Genomic DNA, 20,652 nt, shown 5'->3' with positions numbered 1-20,652 from the left:
TCATCCCCCACTGGGATGGACGGCGGGTGCTCGACATCAAACCCGGCCACGTGCAAACGCAGAAGACGAGCTTCATAGCGTTTTGCACCTTCCGCAGACAATGCCGTCCCCAGGCCCGTGTCAGCGGCAAATTCTGCGTAACACGGTCCATGGACAGCCCACTCACGGGCCTGACGGATCATGAAATTGTGGTGTAAATTTAATACACCGCAACCATGAGAGACAGCACGTCTCCAAATGAATGCGTTGGTTCGGGTGATGCTTTCCCAGAACATGAATGCAGCTGGCACATACCTCAGAGTAGGTATCACTACTTGATGTATAGTACCAGCAAACATTAACATGATCCTGTCTACTAGCCCCTCGAGGCGTTCGACGGGGAGCACTGCAGCGTACTGCTGCAACCCTGGTACACTCACCCTTTGAGGGGAGGTACGACCTACTATGGACTGCAGCACATCGATAAGCTGGCCAGCATCCTTATCGCATACGGTGATCCAAGTGATCTCCTGGCACCATTCGTCTCCCTCCTCGATGTCGGAGAGGCAGGTATGGGTGGTACCCTCGGCCAACTTCACCTCCTTCTGGAAAGCAATCTCCATAGCAGCCATGTCGCACTAGAATTAGGATAGCATGTATATTGTGTTAAATACACCCCAGCAATCCCGATTCGAAAAAAAAAACTGATTTATGTTGTAAGTTAAGAAACTAAATTATTAACTTGCGGTTTTCATTACTGAGCATTCATACAAGTCATTATATTAAAACTGACTATTGATAAAATTGAGTAAAATTAAGAAACTAAGTCACTATATTAAATAGACTAAAACGTACGGATGTGAATAATAATAAAAGGCTAAATAAAATAATTCTGTTGAATATTATCAACATTCATAAAAGCAAACAAAACAAAAAATTATATCAAACTTTTCGCAATTTATAAACTCGATAATTAGAGATCAAACTTTGTTCACTATTTAGAATAGAAGTAAACTTACGAATTAGTGTATTTTTAAAACAAACAAAAAAACTTGAGAAAGAAAAATATACTTTCTAGAAAAAGGTTTTTCATTACCTTAAAAAGCAGTTCAAATTACGTGTTAGTAAGTTGAGTATTCAAAGTTGAATGCTATATATTTGAAAAAATACACAAAACGTAAAATTATTCTATTTTATTCACATTATTAAGCTTTTTATTAACTATTTCCGTATTTTTACGACACGTAATCTGTGCGTAATTACGCAGCGAAGAATTTTTAGTGACGCGCATTATGCCGCGTTCAATTTTATGCGTATTCAGGTGCAAAGTATCGGACATTCCTGATCGTTTTAATAGATTGAAATGAAAGTTGTCACCTAATACTTAGTGAGACATCAAAATAAAATTGCGTTTTTAAACACTATTACCAGAATTTTTGCAATTTTTATGCTACAAAAATTGGAATTGTTTTTATTTATTAATGAATAAAATCTGTAAAATTGAGCTATGTACAAATAAACTGTTTTTACATACTTTAGGCTTAAGAAACGAAACTTTTAAAGCATATAAGACTTTTTACAGTCTCTTGACTGCATCAAAGATTTCCTTTGGAATCTTCCCACTTTGCATTGATTCCACCAAATTCTGGCTATTTGCTCCAAGCTTGGTTAATGGATCAGCAATCTGGTATTTTCCTTCCAACCAGATCAACTGATTAAGTTCCTTTGCCTTTAGCATCTGTTTGATCACACCAATTTCTCTCCTCAACTTCCTCTCCTGCACATCAGTGGTAGAATGTACACTTTCAAATGTGTCCTTGTTGTCAATGATGGCTCTGACTGGTATCTGACCTTCCTTTCCAAGCAGTTGCTCTAAGGTCCACTTGAAGGCAATAGCAGCATCAAGACCTTTAGTTAAACTGATAGCTTCAGCTGCCAGAGTGGATGTGACCACTCTATCAATCTTGTTTGCTCTCCAATCAATGGGTGCACACCTGCCATCTTCAGGTCTTACCAAGAACAACACATACCCCTGTGTACTGTCTGTACCACCATTCAGGTTTCCGTAGGAAGCATCTGTAAATAGCCAAATCTCAGACTTGCTTATGTCTCCCAAGTTTGAGAAACGTAACACTGCATCATTTTTCTTCAGGTTTACCAAAGAAGTCTTTGCATACTTTAGGTCAGCAACAGTGCCTCCTTTAAAGTGAGTTGAGCAAGCAATCATATTGAATGACAGATCCGGACGGGTAGAACGTACAGTCCAGTTCAATTGCCCTGTCATTTTTCTCAATAAAGATAGCTCATCAAAGGTCATATCTGCCTTTGTCTGCTTCATTCTCTGCGGTTCTAGTACCGGAATTGTTATTCCTTCTACATATTCAGACTGATCTAGAGTCACACCAGTTTTGTCTTGGTTCAGCTGGAATCCTGTATACATAAAGCTTCCACGCTCCGACTTACCTACCATGAAGGTGTTTAAAATCTGAGGTAGAATGACCGTATGAAAATACTCTCCTCCTGAGTTCAGAAAATCATCAACGTGTAGTCCAACTAATGCTTCCAGTACATCATCTTTCATCAGAAAGAATAATCCTGAATCATAAGTGCACTTTTCAAAACCAAGTTTTGTGAGTACATCTTCTACCCTTGTGTACCATTGCCTACTTGCATCTCTCAATCCATAAAGACATTTGTTCAACAGCCATAAAATGTCAACTGCATTAGCTTCTTTAGGTGGTTTGACATACACTTTTCTTTCCAGTCGTGTACCTTGGAGAAATGCACTCTTTACATCAACGGTTTCTATTGCCCATCCTTTAGCTGATGCAATGGCCAAAAGGATCCTTAGGGAGTATTTCTGCATCGTTGGTGACTCTTTTGGGTGTTCATCTTCCTCTTGAAATCCTCTAGCTGTCAGCCTGGCTTTAACTTCTTTGCCTTTCATAGTAAGCACCCAGGTAGTTGTTATCCTACCTTGTCCTTCATCCTTGACTTCTTGGTATGTGTCGAATTCCTTTAGCTTCTGCAACTCTACTTCTTTAGCTGCCATACATTCTGGGGAATCTTTCATCTCCTTCGGCATCATTACTGCCAGTACTTCTTCATGTACCCAAGTTGCAAGTATTTGCTCTTCATCTAAGCTTACCAAGTTTTCATTGGCTTCCGCTGTGACTTCCTTTCCATTGTCAAGTCTAATGTTGTATGATTCTTCTTGTTCTTCCACTGTAGGTTGCGTCTCTTTTCTAACTTCTTGCCTTGCAAAATCCGCTGAGAATTGTTTACCTGAGTCTAGCTGCACATTATACCAGTGCTTATACTTGCCCACCTTCTTACCAGCTTGTCCAAGTACAATGCCTCTCTCCCACTTTCCATTGTCCTTGAACTCAATTCTTTGATTAGCCTTGAATTTTTCTGGACTCGCTAAGGTTTGGGCTTCTTCATTGCCAGTTGCTTCTTCTCTGTCTTCTTCTGCATCATTTGCTTTATCCTTTTCAGTTTCATCATCAGCCTCTTCTCTTGCTTCTTGAAAGTTCTCTGTCTCCTCATCTGAAGAGTCCTCCATCTTGAATGTCTTTCTTTGCTCTTTCACTGTTGCTTTCTGTTCTATTATCTCGCCTCTTTTTAATTTCTCCAATTGCTCTTCCTCGTCCTTCAATCTTTCGGAAAGTGTCTGACCTGCTGGCCATAGCCTATTGGCACTCACTCTGACATAGCTGGATGATGTTCTTATTCCAATAACCTTTCCATCTTGAAAGATGACTTTAGCTGGCCCCAGCCATTTATCATCCTTATCTCTCCTGTAGTATACCAGCTCTCCAGGCTTGTAATCTCTGTTCACTGCTCTCATCTTTAGCCTGAGAGCTAACTTCAACTTCTCACACTTCTCTGCCTTAGCAAAGGCAGCTCTCGTAGCATGTATAGCTTTGATGTTCTCAATCAAGGCTCTGCTTGTCGGTTCAACCTGCGAGGCTGGGATCGGGTCTGTCATAATACTTGGTAACCTTGGAGCTCTGCCAAATGTCAGTTCAAATGCTGTATATCCATAAACATTTGTCAATGAGTTCTTAACAGCACAAGCCCAAGCGATGACTTGTTCTAGAGGCATTTCTGGATAGTCCCTTTCTAGACATTGCCCTACATTGTCACATGTTGAATGACCTTTTTCCTGGTGGCCATTTTGCCAGGGACTGCATGCGGCAGTTGTGGCATGGTAAATGTTCAGCATTGCGCATGCTTCCTTTACTGCTTCATTTACAAATTCTCCTCCATTATCTGTCAATATTATATCAGGTGCTGTGAAATATCTTATCCAATCAGAGAACAGTTTCGCAACAATTGTTTCTGGTTTCTTATTGGTTATCACTGAGCCCACTGTATAACGCGTAAACATGTCTACAAAATATAGAACATAATGCTTATCATCCCATTTCTTCAGATCCATTGTTAGTATGTGATTGAAATCCTTTGCCATTGGAAGACTAACTGCTGGCTTGTCAGGGTTTCGCTTTCTAAGAATGCATCCCTCACATCCATCGATTATCTTGTCAATCATTGCACTAAATTTTGAATCCCACTGCTCTGCCGATTTCAACAGGTTCACAAACACTTTCTTTGGTCTATGACCAAATTGTTTATGCAGTTTCTGTAAAAGTTTCAGCTGTGTTTCCTCCTTCTCCTTTAACATATTCACTGAATAAATCTCTTGCATTAGCATTGTGTCCTGGTGTTCATTGTCTCCAAATAGGTTGAGAATGAAATGTCCTGCAGATGTTGTATCTACTCTTATTGGCTTGCCATTGACTGTAGCTGTGTCATCTGCCATATTTAGGGAGATACCTAGTTGTTTCATGTGTGACTTGGACATGAGCAATGGTATGTCGGAGTTTATCACATCAACCGTTATGAGATGACGTTCTCCTGCTACTATGATGGGAATTGTGTATGCTTGCATTGTTGGCAAAATCCCTTGATTTCCGAATTGAAACGTTTTCTTGCTTTTGTATGGGCCTTTAATTTGATTTTTAAGCTCACTGGGAACTGATGACAGGAAGATATCCATCCATTTCTTTCCAGCCAAGGATGCCGTGCAACAGGAATCTAATGCCGCACAGTTGATTGATTCGGCTGTGAATCTGCTTAGTTCTTCCTTATTCGTCGTGAACAATACCTTTTCAACCTGGTCTGGTTGGCTGTCATCGTTCTCATCCTCTGGCTCTTGAATGACATTCTCAAATTGGGATAGAAGTGCATCTTCTTCATCTGAATTTTGTGTTTGTATTAAAAACACCCTTCCCTTTTTACGGTTCGTGTTATTTGCGCCGTTTTGCGTATTATTTCCGCTATTTTGTCCATTCTGAGATTTCTTATAATCCGGACAATCCCTTTGAAAGTGTCTGTATGAACCACAATATTTACATTTTAGTGGTTTACCAGTTGCGGGATTTATCTGGTTCATGTTGGCATCCCTGTTATTGGGAACGTTACGTGCGCCATTCTGAACCGTGGACGACGACTTTCGCGTGTTATTATAATTATTATTATTATTATAATTGTTTGTGTAATTCTTTTTATATGAATTATTCTTTTGCCACGCTGCGTAAGCTTCCTGGTGGTCTGCAATAAAAGCTTCAGTGCTCGTATTGATTGGATCGCTACCACAAATATTGCCAAGGCTATCTGACAACATTTCTTTAATTTTTCGCTTAACCGCAGTGTACATTGTACCTTTGCCAGCTTCTTTTTCAATGTCGATCACGGCTTTTACTAAAGTAGCCTGTGTATGATCGAGCTTAGCTGCTAGGGCTACCATAAACGCGCTACACGTATCCGTAAAAGTTATGCCAGATTGTTTACATTTATTGTAATATCTTTCATGTTCTTTTAGATAATCTAAAATTGCTTGTCCTGGACGTCTCCTGAAGTTAAACATCTTGTCAAACGCTTCTAGTTCGTCTATCCTTGACTCTTTACCTATGTGCCCATCTAAAAAGTCGATAACTTTATCGACTCCCTCGGGATCCCCTATTAAAGATTCTACCGGGTGGACATTGAATAAATCAGTTTGGATTAAATTACCAAAGGTGATCGATTCGTCGGGTACCGCAAATGCCAACATCGCCCCTTGCTTCTCGGGCTTATAGTCCGTTATCCCCTTCCATAGTAACACATTGTTCTTGTACGCTTCATAGGTTTGAAAATTATTCAAATTCGGCGCCTCCGCCCCTACCTTACAGTTCTCCGCCATTTTTGCTTTCCTATCCGGGGTTTTTGCACACCTTTTTACAGGCTATTACTACACAATCCTTATTAGCACACTACTTTTTACACCAATACTTTACTCATCCATCTTTAAGCTAGTTCTAACATAATCTGGAATATAAACATATATTTAAAACCCCAAACAGGTAATTGATTCTGGAATGATAATAAACACTTTAGTCCAGCAATGAAAACCATAATCAAATAAATAAATAAACAACACAACATTTATAAGCATGATCATATATAATTTTATTAACATAAAATTAAACAATAGATAGATAAACAGGCATCATCTTGAAACACCTAAACATATATAAATCACATAAGTATTAATAAAGACATAGATAAATATAAAACGTTGCATAGATGTCTTGTCAGAAAAGTAGAGTCGAAACGGTTTTGATATTAAAAGTATTATTCAGGGATCTTAGGGGATAAGACAATAGACGATAAATTGATGTATAAACCCAATAATGAAAAGTTTGGACACTAAACTAAACTTAATAAACTAAAATTTAATTAAAAGTACCCAATGTTTTTAACTCAACAAATAAGAAATCGTGTTTGTAAACTTTGGACACTAGTGTACTTAACAGTCCAATGTCTCCTCACTTCCTTAGATTATAATTGACTTAAATATTCCTATGTATCATAAATTAAGTAATTGAGTCCGATGTCTTTGTCAGCCACCCTTTTACAGATGCAAAATATTGATGTATTTTTGTTATAGGCAAGAGATTTCCAGATTTCAACAATCCCCAACTCAAACCCTTCTACCTGACCTCATGGAAGGTAAATACATTATTTGTTGTTACGCCCCTAGAGGCCTCTAGGGACACGTAAAATATTTTCTTTTCAATCTTCGTTAAGATCAGCTGTTTACCACAAATATCTGCTGGTAATTTTTCTTGGGAGGTTGGTGGTGACCTTATAAACCTTCCAAGGACCTATGAAAAGCTACAATGTATAGGAACTATATCGGTTCGGCTGTTGTCGAGATCTTTCCGTTCACATAGTCAGACAGACAGAGATCCTGTTACTTTGTAGACCTTTTAGACATAGCCTAAAAACATACAAAGACATTTATAAAGTTTCCCCGAAAAGTACAGCCCATTAGGGCCAGCAATTTCCTAGATATTTAGATCAGACAAATAAAACCTTGCTACGTTATTTATAGCTGAAGTTACAAATGTTAAATTATGAACCAATCATTAAACTTCCAATTCAAAAATATTATGGGATAGGGGAATGGATTGTAATAGAGCTTTCCTTAATTTAAATGTTTGAAACTCTGCCTTTGGAAGCTGGTAAACTTTAGAGGGAAATAATGATACTTCCCTGCTTCCCCTAGAAAATTAATACAATTTCAAAAATCTTCCAAAATTTTTTGAAAAATTCTACCAAATATTTTTTTTAGGTTTCTCGAACTTGTTATCAAATCTAGTTACTGGCACTTTCATCATTGAAAAACAACCTCCTCAGGTAATATAATATTTATCATATTAATTCGAAAAATTCATGATATTCAGCTGTTTTGTGGGGGTGCAACTCTTAGTAGAATTAACGACCTTTTTATCTGCCTCAAATAAATATTTTTTTAGATTTATTTCGCTTGTTGGCCTAACCTTATTCCTGAATATTTATAGTTTTCTTACTTTTAATAAAGACGACTTATTGCCTTAAAGAACCTGTTGAGCACTTAACACCCCACCCCCTATTTTTAAAATCAATGGAAAATAAGAAGGGAGGGATATTTTTTCGTTTGTGTTTACTACTTTTGTTTAGATTTTAGTTAGATTGTATTTGCTACTGGGAAGGGTTAGGTCTCCCGCAAGAGTTAGGCATAGGAAAAAACTACCATCCCTCCTTTTTATTTGCAATTTTTTAGGGGGGTGTGAGTTTCGGTGTTTAAAAGTAACTTTTGAAAAAGTTACTTCAAATACTGAATGTCGGAGTGTGTGTGTGGGGGGGGGGGGTTAGTAAAGAAAAGTAATAACCTTCCCAGGATCTATACGAAGCTTCCCTGTAAAGAAGAGCAAGATCTATTATTACAGACACACACACACACAAATAATAAACGTCCTGCCTTTTTTGTTATTTAATGATGATTTTAGGTGATGAAAACCAATACCAGATTCACTGCGACTGTCCGTCTGTTGGTTGGCGGTCAGTTGAACGTCCATATGGCCAGTCCTAATGTCACTGTCAGCATTATTTCTGAATCACAGGTATTGTCTACAAATAGTGTTTCTTTGATAAGAATATCCAGATATAGAGAAGTCAGTCATATTTTACATCCTTTGTCCCTTTATTTACCTAGCAACTTTTGCTTATAAGTTTTTTTCTAACTTGGAAATTTTAAAAGGCAGTAATTTTTTCATTGTTAAGCTAGATAAGCTGTTCTTGAGTTTTGATATTTTTATTAAGGTTAATTTTTTAAATTTTCAGAAATAAAGGAGATTTAGAGAATAAAACCAATTCAACGTTTAGAAGCGGTATTTTACTGCCTATTTGCCCTTGTAATTTTAAAACTTGCCTAACTTAACTAACCCTGGTTACTGGGTATTTATCATAATGGAAGATTCATTACTAACACATCAAAGTTCATTTCTGTAAATTAAAGTTTGAAATTTCTAATCTTAAGTAGAACAATGCCATCAAGCCAAAAAATATGTGTTTACTTCATTTTTGGCAACCAGAAAATTCAACAAAATCAATTAAAAATATCAAACTAAATTTTTGCAGTAATGTATTGTGTCTTGAGACGTTTGCAAAGCTTATTTATATTCTGTTATACGAAACATAGTGATTGTAATATCAAAAATTAGGTTAGACTTGTTATATTTGTCTAAAACATGGCCATCAGAGCAAAAAAATCTGTTTAACTTATTTAATTTGTCAAGGCGAATCAACTGTTGAAAACACCCAACAAACCAAATTTGAGAAAAGAAGATTACTCAAGGAAACAACCATGTTATAATTGAATTAAGACAAAAATAAATATTATTATAGGCCTTAAGTGGATGGGAATCTACAAAACAAAATTCAGACTCCTGAAATTGGAAAATAATATTTTGTGTTGTAATTCCCCTTTCCAACCTTTACCCCAATCAAATTTAAGCTACCAAATGCAGAAACAAGTTTATAAAGTTTGTGTAGAAGAGTTATTTATATTTCCCAACTCTTGCTCTATCTTTTCTCTTTTTTCTTCCATCTCTCTTTCACTCTCTCTTTCTTTCTTTTTCTCTCTATCTTACTCTTTCTCTCTTTTTTCTCTTCTTTCTTCCTAAATCTCTCTTTCTCATTCTCTCCCTCCCTCTTTGGATTTTAGATAATGATATTCACCATCAAACAAAATAATCTTATTATTAAATATAAAGGTATATATAATTTTTACATGATTTTTTTAATATAAATAAAACGTTCGATAAGTACGTCAATTCGTTCCATGTTAATCAAAATGTATTTATTTTGGTATTTTATTTATAAAGGTATCTTTATTTTTAAAGAAGCCCTTTTGATGCTTCTTAATACGCCAAATTTACACCTTTTTTTACGGCGACACGTATATTCAATATATTATTAGTTCAGATATAGAGCAGTTAAAAAGATTTTATTACTGTTAAAAAACACAAGTTCTATTAAAAGGGTCTTCAACATTTGGGCCAAGTATTTGTCTGGATTATACATCTATACTTATACATTTATCGCTCTAAATATTTATAAGTGGTTAAATAAAACTAATAACGTCATTTTAAATTCTGAATTATTGGTTTTAAAATATTAAATTTCCTCTTAATCTTATCTAGTCATTATTGATTTTTCAATTATCATTAATTCAATTTTAAAAGGTTAGTTTCAAATTTTAATTCTATAATAAACTCTTATTCTTCTTTAGAGGATTTTTTTTATATCAATTAAAAATATTAAATTAAGAGAAAAAAGAAATATTTGATCTTTAAATTACGAATGAATTTGTATTTTGTTACTATTCATCCTTATGGTTTCTTAATATTATAAAAGTTTTTCTTACCCCTCTTTATTTTATAAATCTTAATCATAGAAAATAGGTTAATTCCGTTTTACAACTTTAATGATAATATGTATGTGATTGTGCATTTAAGGTCTTGAAAACGGTTGCCTCTTTTTATTGTTTATTTTTTTTGAAAATAATTCGTTTATTTATTAAAAAAGTATTTTTGGGATTTATATCTACAATAGTTTTATACTTTTGCTTCGAAATGTTCTATTGAGCTCTTAGATTCCCCTCCTAATTTTTTTTAATTAGATTAAAAATAATGGAGAGGATTAGCCTTTGACCGTATAACTATCAATCCACCTCCACACATACACCTTCAATTTTTTTAAAAACAAGGATGACAACTTCCATAAAAGCGAAGCACTGAAACGATATGACAGACGAACATTAACTTTTGTTGAGTGTCAGAACTGAATATACAAAATATGAAAATATAAGGTTTGACAAAATTATACGTAAATTTGTTGCAAAACTTCTTAAATACAGAATTCTGTTTAAGGACATACTGACATTTTAATACTTGATTATAGAGATGCTTCGCTCATAATATTGTACCTTATTGTAATAGGAATCAGTAATCTAAAAATCAGATCAATCGGATGATTTTATCACATAAAAAATTGTAATTAAAAAAGTAAAAAAATCAACATGTTTAAAATGGACGTACGGACATTCTGGTAACGATTATAGAGTTGCAACGCTTTCTAAATCGTACCTAACTACTACAGGAATCACCATGCAAAGTTTGAAATCGATAGGACAATTCTAACATGCCTAAATTAACGAAAAGACGGACGGACGTACGGACGGACCGACCCTAATTATAGAAAAGCTTCGCTTTTAATAAGGGAGGGGGGGGATCTTTACCTTGGAGGAAAATTTTTTTTTAAACATGGTTATTTTAAAATTAACAGTGGAGATATTCTAAATGGCATTGGAAATATGGAATATCATGCTAATACTAGACAAGTGTCGGTCACTTTTAGGTGAGAGATAGATAGATGGATAAATAGATATTAGATAGAATTATTGGAAATATGGAATATCATGCTAATACAAGACAAGTGTCGGTCACTTTTAGGTGAGAGATAGATTGATAATTAGATAGATAGACAGATATTGGATAGACTTATTGGAAATATGGAATATCATGCTAATACTAGACAAGTGTCGGTCACTTTTAGGTGAGAGATAGGTTGATAATTAGATAGATAGACAGATATTTGATAGACTTATTGGAAATATGGAATATCATGCTAATACTAGACAAGTGTCGGTCACTTTTAGGTGAGAGATAGGTTGATAATTAGATAGATAGACAGATATTTGATAGACTTATTGGAAATATGGAATATCATGCTAATACTAGACAAGTGTCGGTCACTTTTAGGTGAGAGATAGGTTGATAATTAGATAGATAGACAGATATTTGATAGACTTATTGGAAATATGGAATATCATGCTAATACTAGACAAGTGTCGGTCACTTTTAGGTGAGAGATAGATTGACAATTAGATAGATAGATGTATATTAGATAGACTTTTTGAAAATATGAAATATCATGCTAATACAAGACAAGTGTCGGTCACTTTTAGGTGAGAGATAGATAGATATTTGATAGACTTATTGGAAAAATGGAATATCATGATAATACTAGACAAGTGTCGGTCACTTTTAGGTGAGAGATAGATTGATAATTAGATAGTTAGATGTATATTAGATAGACTTATTAGAAATATGGAATATCATGCTAATACTAGACAAGTCTCGGTCAATATATAGATTGTCAGATATTATATATTGTATTTTAGGTAGATAGAGATATTGTTAGTTTGATAGATGGTTATATGTTCAGAAAGAGAGATAGTTAGATTGATAGATGGATATATTTAGATAGGAGATAGGTAGTTATGTAGATGGTTATGTATTTAGATAGAGAGATAGTTATATAGATAATTACATATTTTGATAGAGATATAGTTAGTTAGATAGATGGTCATACATTTAGATAATGAGATAGTTAGATTGATAAATAGATTGACAAATAAGTTCTAAGATAGACAGATAAATATAAAATATAGTCACAGATATATAGAAAGACTTGACATTATAGAAATATATATTTATAATTTTCTTTTTAGAAATTTACAGCTAAAGAAAATCCGTCGTACCGAGAAGAAGGGAACAGAAAGTGTCATGGAAGAAAAGTTCTCTGTCTGCTTTTGGACAGATTTTTCGGTAAATTAATAAACTTTTTTTTTTAGCTGTTTTATAACATGTGTACGACAGGATATAATGTGATAAGGCAATGGCCAATGAAATAATTTACATCCCCAATGATGATACACAAAATTACCCTTTTAATAGATTACAATTAGTGGTTGAAACGTTTGGACACTCAATCAATCAAAATTTGATATATGTCCCAAAGTTTCTAAGACAGCAAATAAAAAATTGTTATTATAAAACTTTACTTTGGGGACTAATGTAATAAACAGCCTTTGTTCCCTCCCTTCCTGGTACGAACGCGTTTGTTTTCTGTTTCTTAAGTTGAGCTATAAAAATTTAGTCCTTAAAACTTATGTACACATTTCGTTTTGTCCTAAGTTAGAAATGACATTTGACTTAAATTACGCTAGAACCAGGGGCGTCCAAGCTTTTTATTTTGGGGGGTAAAATTTTTTGAAGGGGGGAGTAAAATTTGCTTGGGGGGGGTAATTACCCCCCCTGAAATCTGTTGGCAGGGGGATATTTAGTTTACCCCCCCCCCCCAAATTTACCCCCGGGGTAAAATTTTTGGGGGGGTTAATTTAAATTTTATTAAATATATAGTATTAAAAATGCGCGCGAAGCGTGCAAAATTTTATTTAATTAGGTAGAGATTTTTTATTTTAGGGGGGGTATTTACCCCCCCAAAATTGTTTGGGGGGGGTAAATACCCCCTCCTAAATGGTTGGGGGTGCCAACGGCACCCCCAGGGTAGGGGTAAATTTTAAATGGGGGTGGGGTAAAATGAAAAAAATTTTGGGGGAGCCTACGGCACCCCCAAAATCGTTTGGGAGGGGTAATCGCCCCATTACCCCCCCCCCCCCTTGGATGTCTATGGCTGGAACCCTAAATTTTACAACCACATTCTTATTCGTTGGTTCAAAAACTTTGGTGACTTAAATTAGATTTTAATTTCTTGGTTCCTTACTTATAGAGTCTAATCTTTTCAGCCAATAATTGTAATCTAGAGAAGGGATACTTTTGTTTATTATCATTAGGAATTAATATCATAAAATATAATAATTTATTGTCCTTAGTCTTGCACTTAAGAATGTTGGTTTTGTCGAAATTTTTAAAATTTTACTTGTAATTACTACATTAAGAAAAGTTATGTAATAAACCTTATTATGACTGAATTCCTATTTAATCTTAATTCTCTTTTTATCCTAACCAGTATTTTCATAAAAAAAAATTTTTTTGTAAAGATTATCTTTAATTTTGACATAAATTAGATTACATTTAGTCGGAATTATTTAAAACTTTTTAAATTGTTTGTACATTGTCATCTATATTTAACTTATAAATTCCTTCTACTTTAATAAGTACTATTAATCGATCTACTTATTTTATTTCTGGTGAAAGTTTTCAAATATGGGTTTTTGTTAAAAAAGAATATAGGTATTTATAAAGAATTGTCCAAAAATAATACAAAAGATTTAAATTCAATACATTCTTTGTTATTGTACTTTTTAGAAAATAAATATAAATATTAATTATTATTTTAAAAAAATACAAAACGTTTTCAAGTTTATACCTACAATTTAAAAATATTAAAAGATTATGTACCTAAAAAATTCAACTGTTTGCATATTTATGTCTGTTTTCCAGCTCTACCTGTTAATTACAGTGAAGGATGGACATTGGGATGTAAATTACACTGGTACCCAAAGTTTTATAACTACGTTGTATTATTTGTTGGTTCAATAACTTTGGGTCTTTTAATTAAATTTTAATTTGTTTCAAATTAGTAGGTAATGTCCAAACTTTTCAACCAATAATTGTTTATATATTATTCTACTTTAGATTGGAGAATTGAAGTTCCGGATGTTCACTCTGTCCTTGCCAGTGGTGGTGATTGTGCATGGAAACCAGGAGCCCCAGGCCCTGGCCACCATCACCTGGGACAATGCTTTTGCTGAGTGGGGCAGGAGACCTTTCCATGTTCCTGATAAGGTAACCCTATACTTTTGAAACATAAAAAAAGTTAAAAAAAAATATTTCCAATATATTGTTTTCACAGATATAATTGAGTGAAATCTTGAAGAGCAATAAAATATTTTAGGACCTGTTTGGTTCAGAATATTTATGATAGTGCATAAAAAAAAAACTTAAATTAAAGTCATTTGAAGTTGTAGGGTAAAGCGGGGCGATCTCGGTTTTGAGGTGAAGTCGGTATTTTTTTGACCACCTTCATTAAATGACATTTTTTTCCATGTTCTAATCGACTGACAGAAAAAAACATAAAATCAAATTTGTTCCTTATTAAATTGCCTACAAAAAAGTATAAAATGGAATTTTTGTGAGATGAATTTTTAGGGTACTTATTGGGTCTTAAAGTCGGACGACAAAAATTTTTTTTTTCGATTTTTTTTTGCTTTGGTCGGAAAAACGGTAAGTTGGACAAAAACTGGTAAGAGCTAGAGCTTAGACGTCTTAAGGGGACTTATTTAGAATCTAATAGGCTATCCATTTCCGTTTAAAACTTTAAAAAAGCTTGTATAGTTTTTTCTTAAATCGACTAAAAGTGAAGCGGGGCGAATTCGGTTTTTCACTTTTTATACTAAATTTTTCAATTTTATATAAAAAAGTGAAATTTTCGAGAAAAAAAAGTCAAATTTCTCGTACTTAGAAAAAAAAAAAAATTTTGTAGAAAAAATTGTCCGATCTTCATAATTTTTTTTGTGAATGCTCTTTATTACATTTAGCAACTTTAACCTTTAGGGCATGCTGTAATTAAATCAATATGTCATAGGTTTTTTGAAGCTGGAAAATCGACCACAGATTTTGCCAAACTTTTCTCTTTTTTTCAACTTGATTTTTTTAGGAAATTTTGCTAATAGAACTAATTTTTTTTTTGGCCAAATCTATTCAAAATTGCCTGAATTTTAAGGATCAGGCCTTTAAAGTCATAAAAAGTTATTTTTTTCTAGTAGTATTTTTATGTTTTTTATCAAAAAAATTTTCGAAAAAAAAGTCAAATTTCGCGTACTTCGGAAAAATTTTTTTTTGGTAGAAAAAATTGACCTATCTTAATAAAATTTTTTGTGCATACTCTTTATTACATTTAGCAACTTTTACCTTTTGGGCATGCTGTAATAAAATCAATACGTCATCGATTTTTCGAAGCTTGATAATGCCCTACCGACTTCGCCTCAAGGCGGGGCGAAGTCGGTGTCGTTTTAGAGATAAATTTTGACAAACTTCCCAAAGTTCTAGGTTTACGTCCTTTTAGGACCTGATCGACTTTTCCGAGATCTTTCTACTGGTCTTGGTCCCATTTAAAAAAAATAATTTTTACGATTTGCAGGTTCAAAAAACCGAAAAAAACACCGAGTTCGCCCCGCTTTAACCTAGTTTTTTTTTATATACTCTTATGCCCATTTCACAAACAACTTTAAGAGGTCGACCGATTTATTCTGTAGGTCAACCTAAACAAGTACAACTAACAAATGCGTTTATAAAATCGGCTAAAATAAAGCTTCTTTAGGTCGACCTATAATTTCCAGATATCGACTTATGTCTTTTGTGAACTAGGCTTTACTTTAATCTTGAATTTAGATAAAGCCAGCCATGTTAGGTACAAAAATTTTCAAAATTGAAAAAAAATTATTAGAGGATAAGTTTTATTGCCTGTATCGAAGGATCTTGAAGCATCTTACAGGTCCCAGGATGATTTTAAGCTATTTATCTGCCACTTCATATCCTATCATATAAAGTAGTAAGCGTTTTTTTGTCTGTCCCGAAGGATCTCGCTAACCGCTGAACCGATATTGTTCTCCTTTACAGTGAAGCTACTTATAGGTCCTGGGAAGGTTTTAAACTATTTTTGGGGAGGGTGTCTTCATCCCCCCTCCCCCCCAAAAATATTTTTTTACTCTTTTGAAACTCAAATTTAAAATGGGATGAAGTCGATTTTTCCCTCTCCTATCTTTAAAGCCCCTAGAAGCCGCTAGTCTCTTATAATATCCCAAGATAGTATTGATGCAGTTGCTACCTAGTAAATATAAAAAAAGCCAAATCAAATTGTTTTTCAGGTATCGTGGTTCCAGATGGCAGAAGCCCTGAACATGAAATGGACCTCGGCCTGTGGCAGCAACAGAGGTCTCACTGAAGAAAATTTCTACTTTCTTGCCACCAAAGCTTTTAGGTAATAAATATATCAAAATAGATGAATATAGATAGAATGATGATCATGATGTAAAAATGATGTAGCTAAGACATAGATAACATTTATAAAAGTGAAGAAGAGATGAAAAAAAAGCATTACAATATGGACTGTGTTTTTAATACTGAAGAAACAGAATTAATAATTCTTCGAAATCTGAAGAATTAAAAAAAAAACATTCTTGTAGTTAATATGCTTACCAGATTATCCCTAACTGCCTCAGGAATCCTCATTAATGATTTTGAAATTTTAATCACCCTTGAAGAATTGATTAATAATAAATGTTGTTTTAGGAATCCAAACCTTGGGAAGGATGATATAAAGAATCTGGTCATCTCCTGGTCACAGTTCTGTAGAGAACCTCTGCCTGACAGGAACTTCACCTTCTGGGAGTGGTTCTACAGGGTCATGAACCTTACCTCACTTCATATGAGAGGTATAGTATGGATAGATAGATAGATAGATACTTTACTTTCTGGGGAGTGGTTCTACAGGGTCATGAACCTTACCTCACTTCATATGAGAGGTTAGTATAGATAGATAGATACTTCATATGAGAGGTTAGTATAGATAGACAGATACTTCATATGAGAGGTTAGTATACATAGATATATACTTCATATGAGAGGTTATTATAGATAGATAGATACTTCATATGAGAGGTTAGTTTAGATAGATAGATACTTTATATGAGAGGTTAGTATAGATAGATAGATACTTCATATGAGAGGTTAGTTTAGATAGATACATACTTTATAATTATATGAGAGGTTAGTATAGATAGATAGATACTTCATATGAGAGGTTATTATAGATAGATCGATAGACACTTCATAATATATGTTAGGTTAGTATAGATAGATAGCACTTATACTACCTCTCTATCTAATAATGTAGCTTAAAAGCTGTTACTCAATTGTAATCTGTCAGTCTGTCTATCCTTCTCTTAACATATCTATCCATCTCTAGCTGTATATCTATCTATCTAGGACCATGGAATGAAGGACTTATTATGGGCTTTGTTTCCAAGCATAGAGCTGAAGAGCTTCTTTTTAATTAACACTAGCTGTCTATCTATCTATCTCTAGCTGTATCTATCTAGGACCATGGAATGAAGGACTTATTATGGGCTTTGTTTCCAAGCATAGAGCTGAAGATCTTCTTTTTAATTAACACTAGCTGTCTATCTATCCATCTCTAGCTGTATATCTATCTATCTAGGACCATGGAATGAAGGACTTATTATGGGCTTTGTTTCCAAGCATAGAGCTGAAGATCTTCTTTTTAATTAACACTAGCTGTCTATCTATCTATCTCTAGCTGTATATCTATCTATCTAGGACCATGGAATGAAGGACTTATTATGGGCTTTGTTTCCAAGCATAGAGCTGAAGAGCTTCTACTTAATTGTCAAGCTGGAACTTTCTTACTCAGGAATATTAACAAACATAAAATGATTTTGTTAGCATGTTATTGTTGCGCTATTTTCGAACATAATTTTCTTTGTTTAATTTTAGATTTTAATGTTATAAGGACCAAATATGTGTATACTGTTACTTATTAATGTAGATTTAATATTAGAAATTATATTTTAATTTCCATAAACTGAAATTTTACAGTTACATATTGATTTACATAAATTTACTAAAATTAATTTGTAAATCTTGAAATTCTTTTCTTAGAAGGTTGTAGTTGAGTATATTTTATTTTCATTAATATTTTGTACACTTTTTATTGAACAACATTTTATAATAGTCTAATTGATCTATATAAGATCCTAAAGAACTGTTATAATTAAGATCTTTTTTTTCTGACAATGTAACTTAAATTGAGTGTTTATTTTGATTGTAATTTATAATAACATAAATTTCTAGATAATGTTTTTAATTAGGTCTTCGAAACCGAAAAATAACACTCGCTGGATTAGAATCGGTTCTTAGCCATACTGAAAAATCATCTAGCATTGTATTACAGACTATTTTTCACTAATATTTAATCTTATGATTTTTCATGTCCATCTGTCCATGTTTATTTTATTTGACATAGATTAGCCTCTTTGTTGCTAAGCTATTTATTTCAGTGTTCTTGTTTTACGAATTAATTAAGGGAATAATTTCTAATTAAGTTTGTTAATGACCGATAATTGTAAAGATATTCTGATTCTGAACTTGGTGGAGTAACCATTGCTTACGTCAGACAGGTAACTGTACAAGTTTAATCGAAGCTACTCTTTGATATAAACTTTTGCCTGCCCTTCCTTTTTAAAAGCGAGGCTTTTCTATAATTGGGGGCCGTCCGAACGTTATTCCGAGACGGATAGCTTTTTTCGTTAATTAGGCATGTTAGAATTGTCCTATCGACTCTAAAACCTGCATGGTGATTTCTGTAGTAGTTAGGTACAATTTAGAAAGCGTAGCAACCCTATAATCATAATCTAGAATGTCCGTATGTCCATTTTAAACATGTCGATTTTTCTACTTTTTTAACAACAAATTATTAGGGGATCTTATTATCCGTTTGATCTGATTTTTGGTATATTGATTCCTGGGACAACAAAGTACAATGTTATAAGCGAAGCAACTCTAATCAAGTCCTAAAAATGTATGTATGTCCATGAACAATAACATTATCCTGTATCAAGCAGTTTCTTAACAAATTTACTCAAAATTTTGTTTTGACTCTTATTCATTTCTGAATTTCTGGGGGAAATTTTTTTTACAATAACGATATTATCCTCTTAGGACTTTATTTTTCAATCTTAGAATTTAACATTTTATATCCACGGAAAGCTGTTATAATACGATGCGATAAATATCATATGTATATCATTTTGGTCGGATGTCAGGAATTTGTTGTAAAATTATTACAACTGAATATTATTTCTTTTGTAACTCAATTTTAACTTTAGGACCCAATGGTTGGAAAGCTAGTACAGTTCGTAGCACCCTTTGTCAGCAAAGATTTATCCCAGAGATCTATAGCTGATACCATCTTTGATCTACAGGAAACTTGTTACTTATGCAAATTATATTTACAGTATGGCTTCGAGAACCATTAATATCTGTTAGAACCGGTTTCCAGTCATACTGAAAATTAAATATAGCATCGTTTACAGCCCACTCGGGGCTAACAAAATTTGTTTAAATCTTTTAAAGTTTTCATTTGAATATCCACGGAAACCTGTCTATAATACGATGCGATGAATAAGTATTAAAATCTTTAAAATAAGGTTCTTAGATATCTTTTAGAATCTATGAAATATTCTAAGAAGCACTTATAGAACCAATATCAAATATACAATTTAAAAAATAAGGATGAATTCTATATTAATGGTTCTAAGATATCTTGTAGAATCTACTAAATATTCTATGAAGCACTTAAAGAACCAATATTAAAGTTACCTTTCTGATGACTTGGATTTATAAAGACTTTGATTCAGGACAGATACGAAGTTTACAATTTAAAAAAAGGATGAATTCTATATTGAAGGTTCTAAGATATCTTATAGAATCTATTAAATTTTCTATGAAGCACTTAAAGAACCAATATTAAAGTTAACTTTCTGATGACTTGAAATCATTAAGACTTTGATTCAGGACAGATACGAAGTTTACAATTTAAAAAATAAGCATGAATTCTATATTAATGGTTCTAAGATATCTTATAGAATCTACTAAATATTCTATGAAGCACTTAAAGAACCAATATTAAAGTTAACTTTCTGATGACTTGAATTCATAAAGACTCTAATTCAGGACAGATACGAAGTTTACAATTTAAAAAGTACAAAAATTCTATATTAATGGTTCTAAGATATCTTGTAGAATCTATTAAATATTCTATGAAGCACTTTAAGAACCAATATTAAAGTTAACTTTCTGATGACTTGAATTCATAAAAGCTTTGATACAGGACAGATACGAAGTTTACCATTTT

At 33.4% G+C, this 20,652-nt stretch overlaps 2 protein-coding genes across 3 annotated transcripts in view; one reads left to right on the top strand and one right to left on the bottom strand.

Annotated features, from left to right (window-relative positions):
• Positions 1 to 20,652, bottom strand: part of LOC145314679 (large ribosomal subunit protein bL20-like) — a 184,246-nt gene that overhangs the window by 36,077 nt on the left and 127,517 nt on the right. The window lies entirely within an intron of this gene.
• The window catches only part of LOC145314675 (signal transducer and activator of transcription 5B-like), a 160,437-nt gene that overhangs the window by 132,608 nt on the left and 7,177 nt on the right, over positions 1 to 20,652 (top strand). The window contains exons 12-23 of the mRNA XM_080154688.1: positions 6,974 to 7,035; positions 7,661 to 7,725; positions 8,358 to 8,471; positions 9,147 to 9,205; positions 11,197 to 11,268; positions 12,425 to 12,521; positions 14,355 to 14,504; positions 16,586 to 16,698; positions 17,010 to 17,152; positions 18,057 to 18,150; positions 18,868 to 18,916; positions 19,625 to 19,722. Of these exons, the coding sequence (XP_080010814.1) occupies positions 6,974 to 7,035; positions 7,661 to 7,725; positions 8,358 to 8,471; positions 9,147 to 9,205; positions 11,197 to 11,268; positions 12,425 to 12,521; positions 14,355 to 14,504; positions 16,586 to 16,698; positions 17,010 to 17,152; positions 18,057 to 18,150; positions 18,868 to 18,916; positions 19,625 to 19,722 (1,116 nt within the window). The remainder of the gene's footprint in view (positions 1 to 6,973; positions 7,036 to 7,660; positions 7,726 to 8,357; positions 8,472 to 9,146; positions 9,206 to 11,196; positions 11,269 to 12,424; positions 12,522 to 14,354; positions 14,505 to 16,585; positions 16,699 to 17,009; positions 17,153 to 18,056; positions 18,151 to 18,867; positions 18,917 to 19,624; positions 19,723 to 20,652) is intronic.

This window comes from Acartia tonsa, chromosome 3 (assembly GCF_053477335.1).
Source record: "Acartia tonsa isolate MP-2025a chromosome 3, ASM5347733v1, whole genome shotgun sequence".
NCBI lineage: Eukaryota > Metazoa > Arthropoda > Copepoda > Calanoida > Acartiidae > Acartia > Acartia tonsa.
This window is presented reverse-complemented; position numbering and strand designations above follow the sequence as displayed.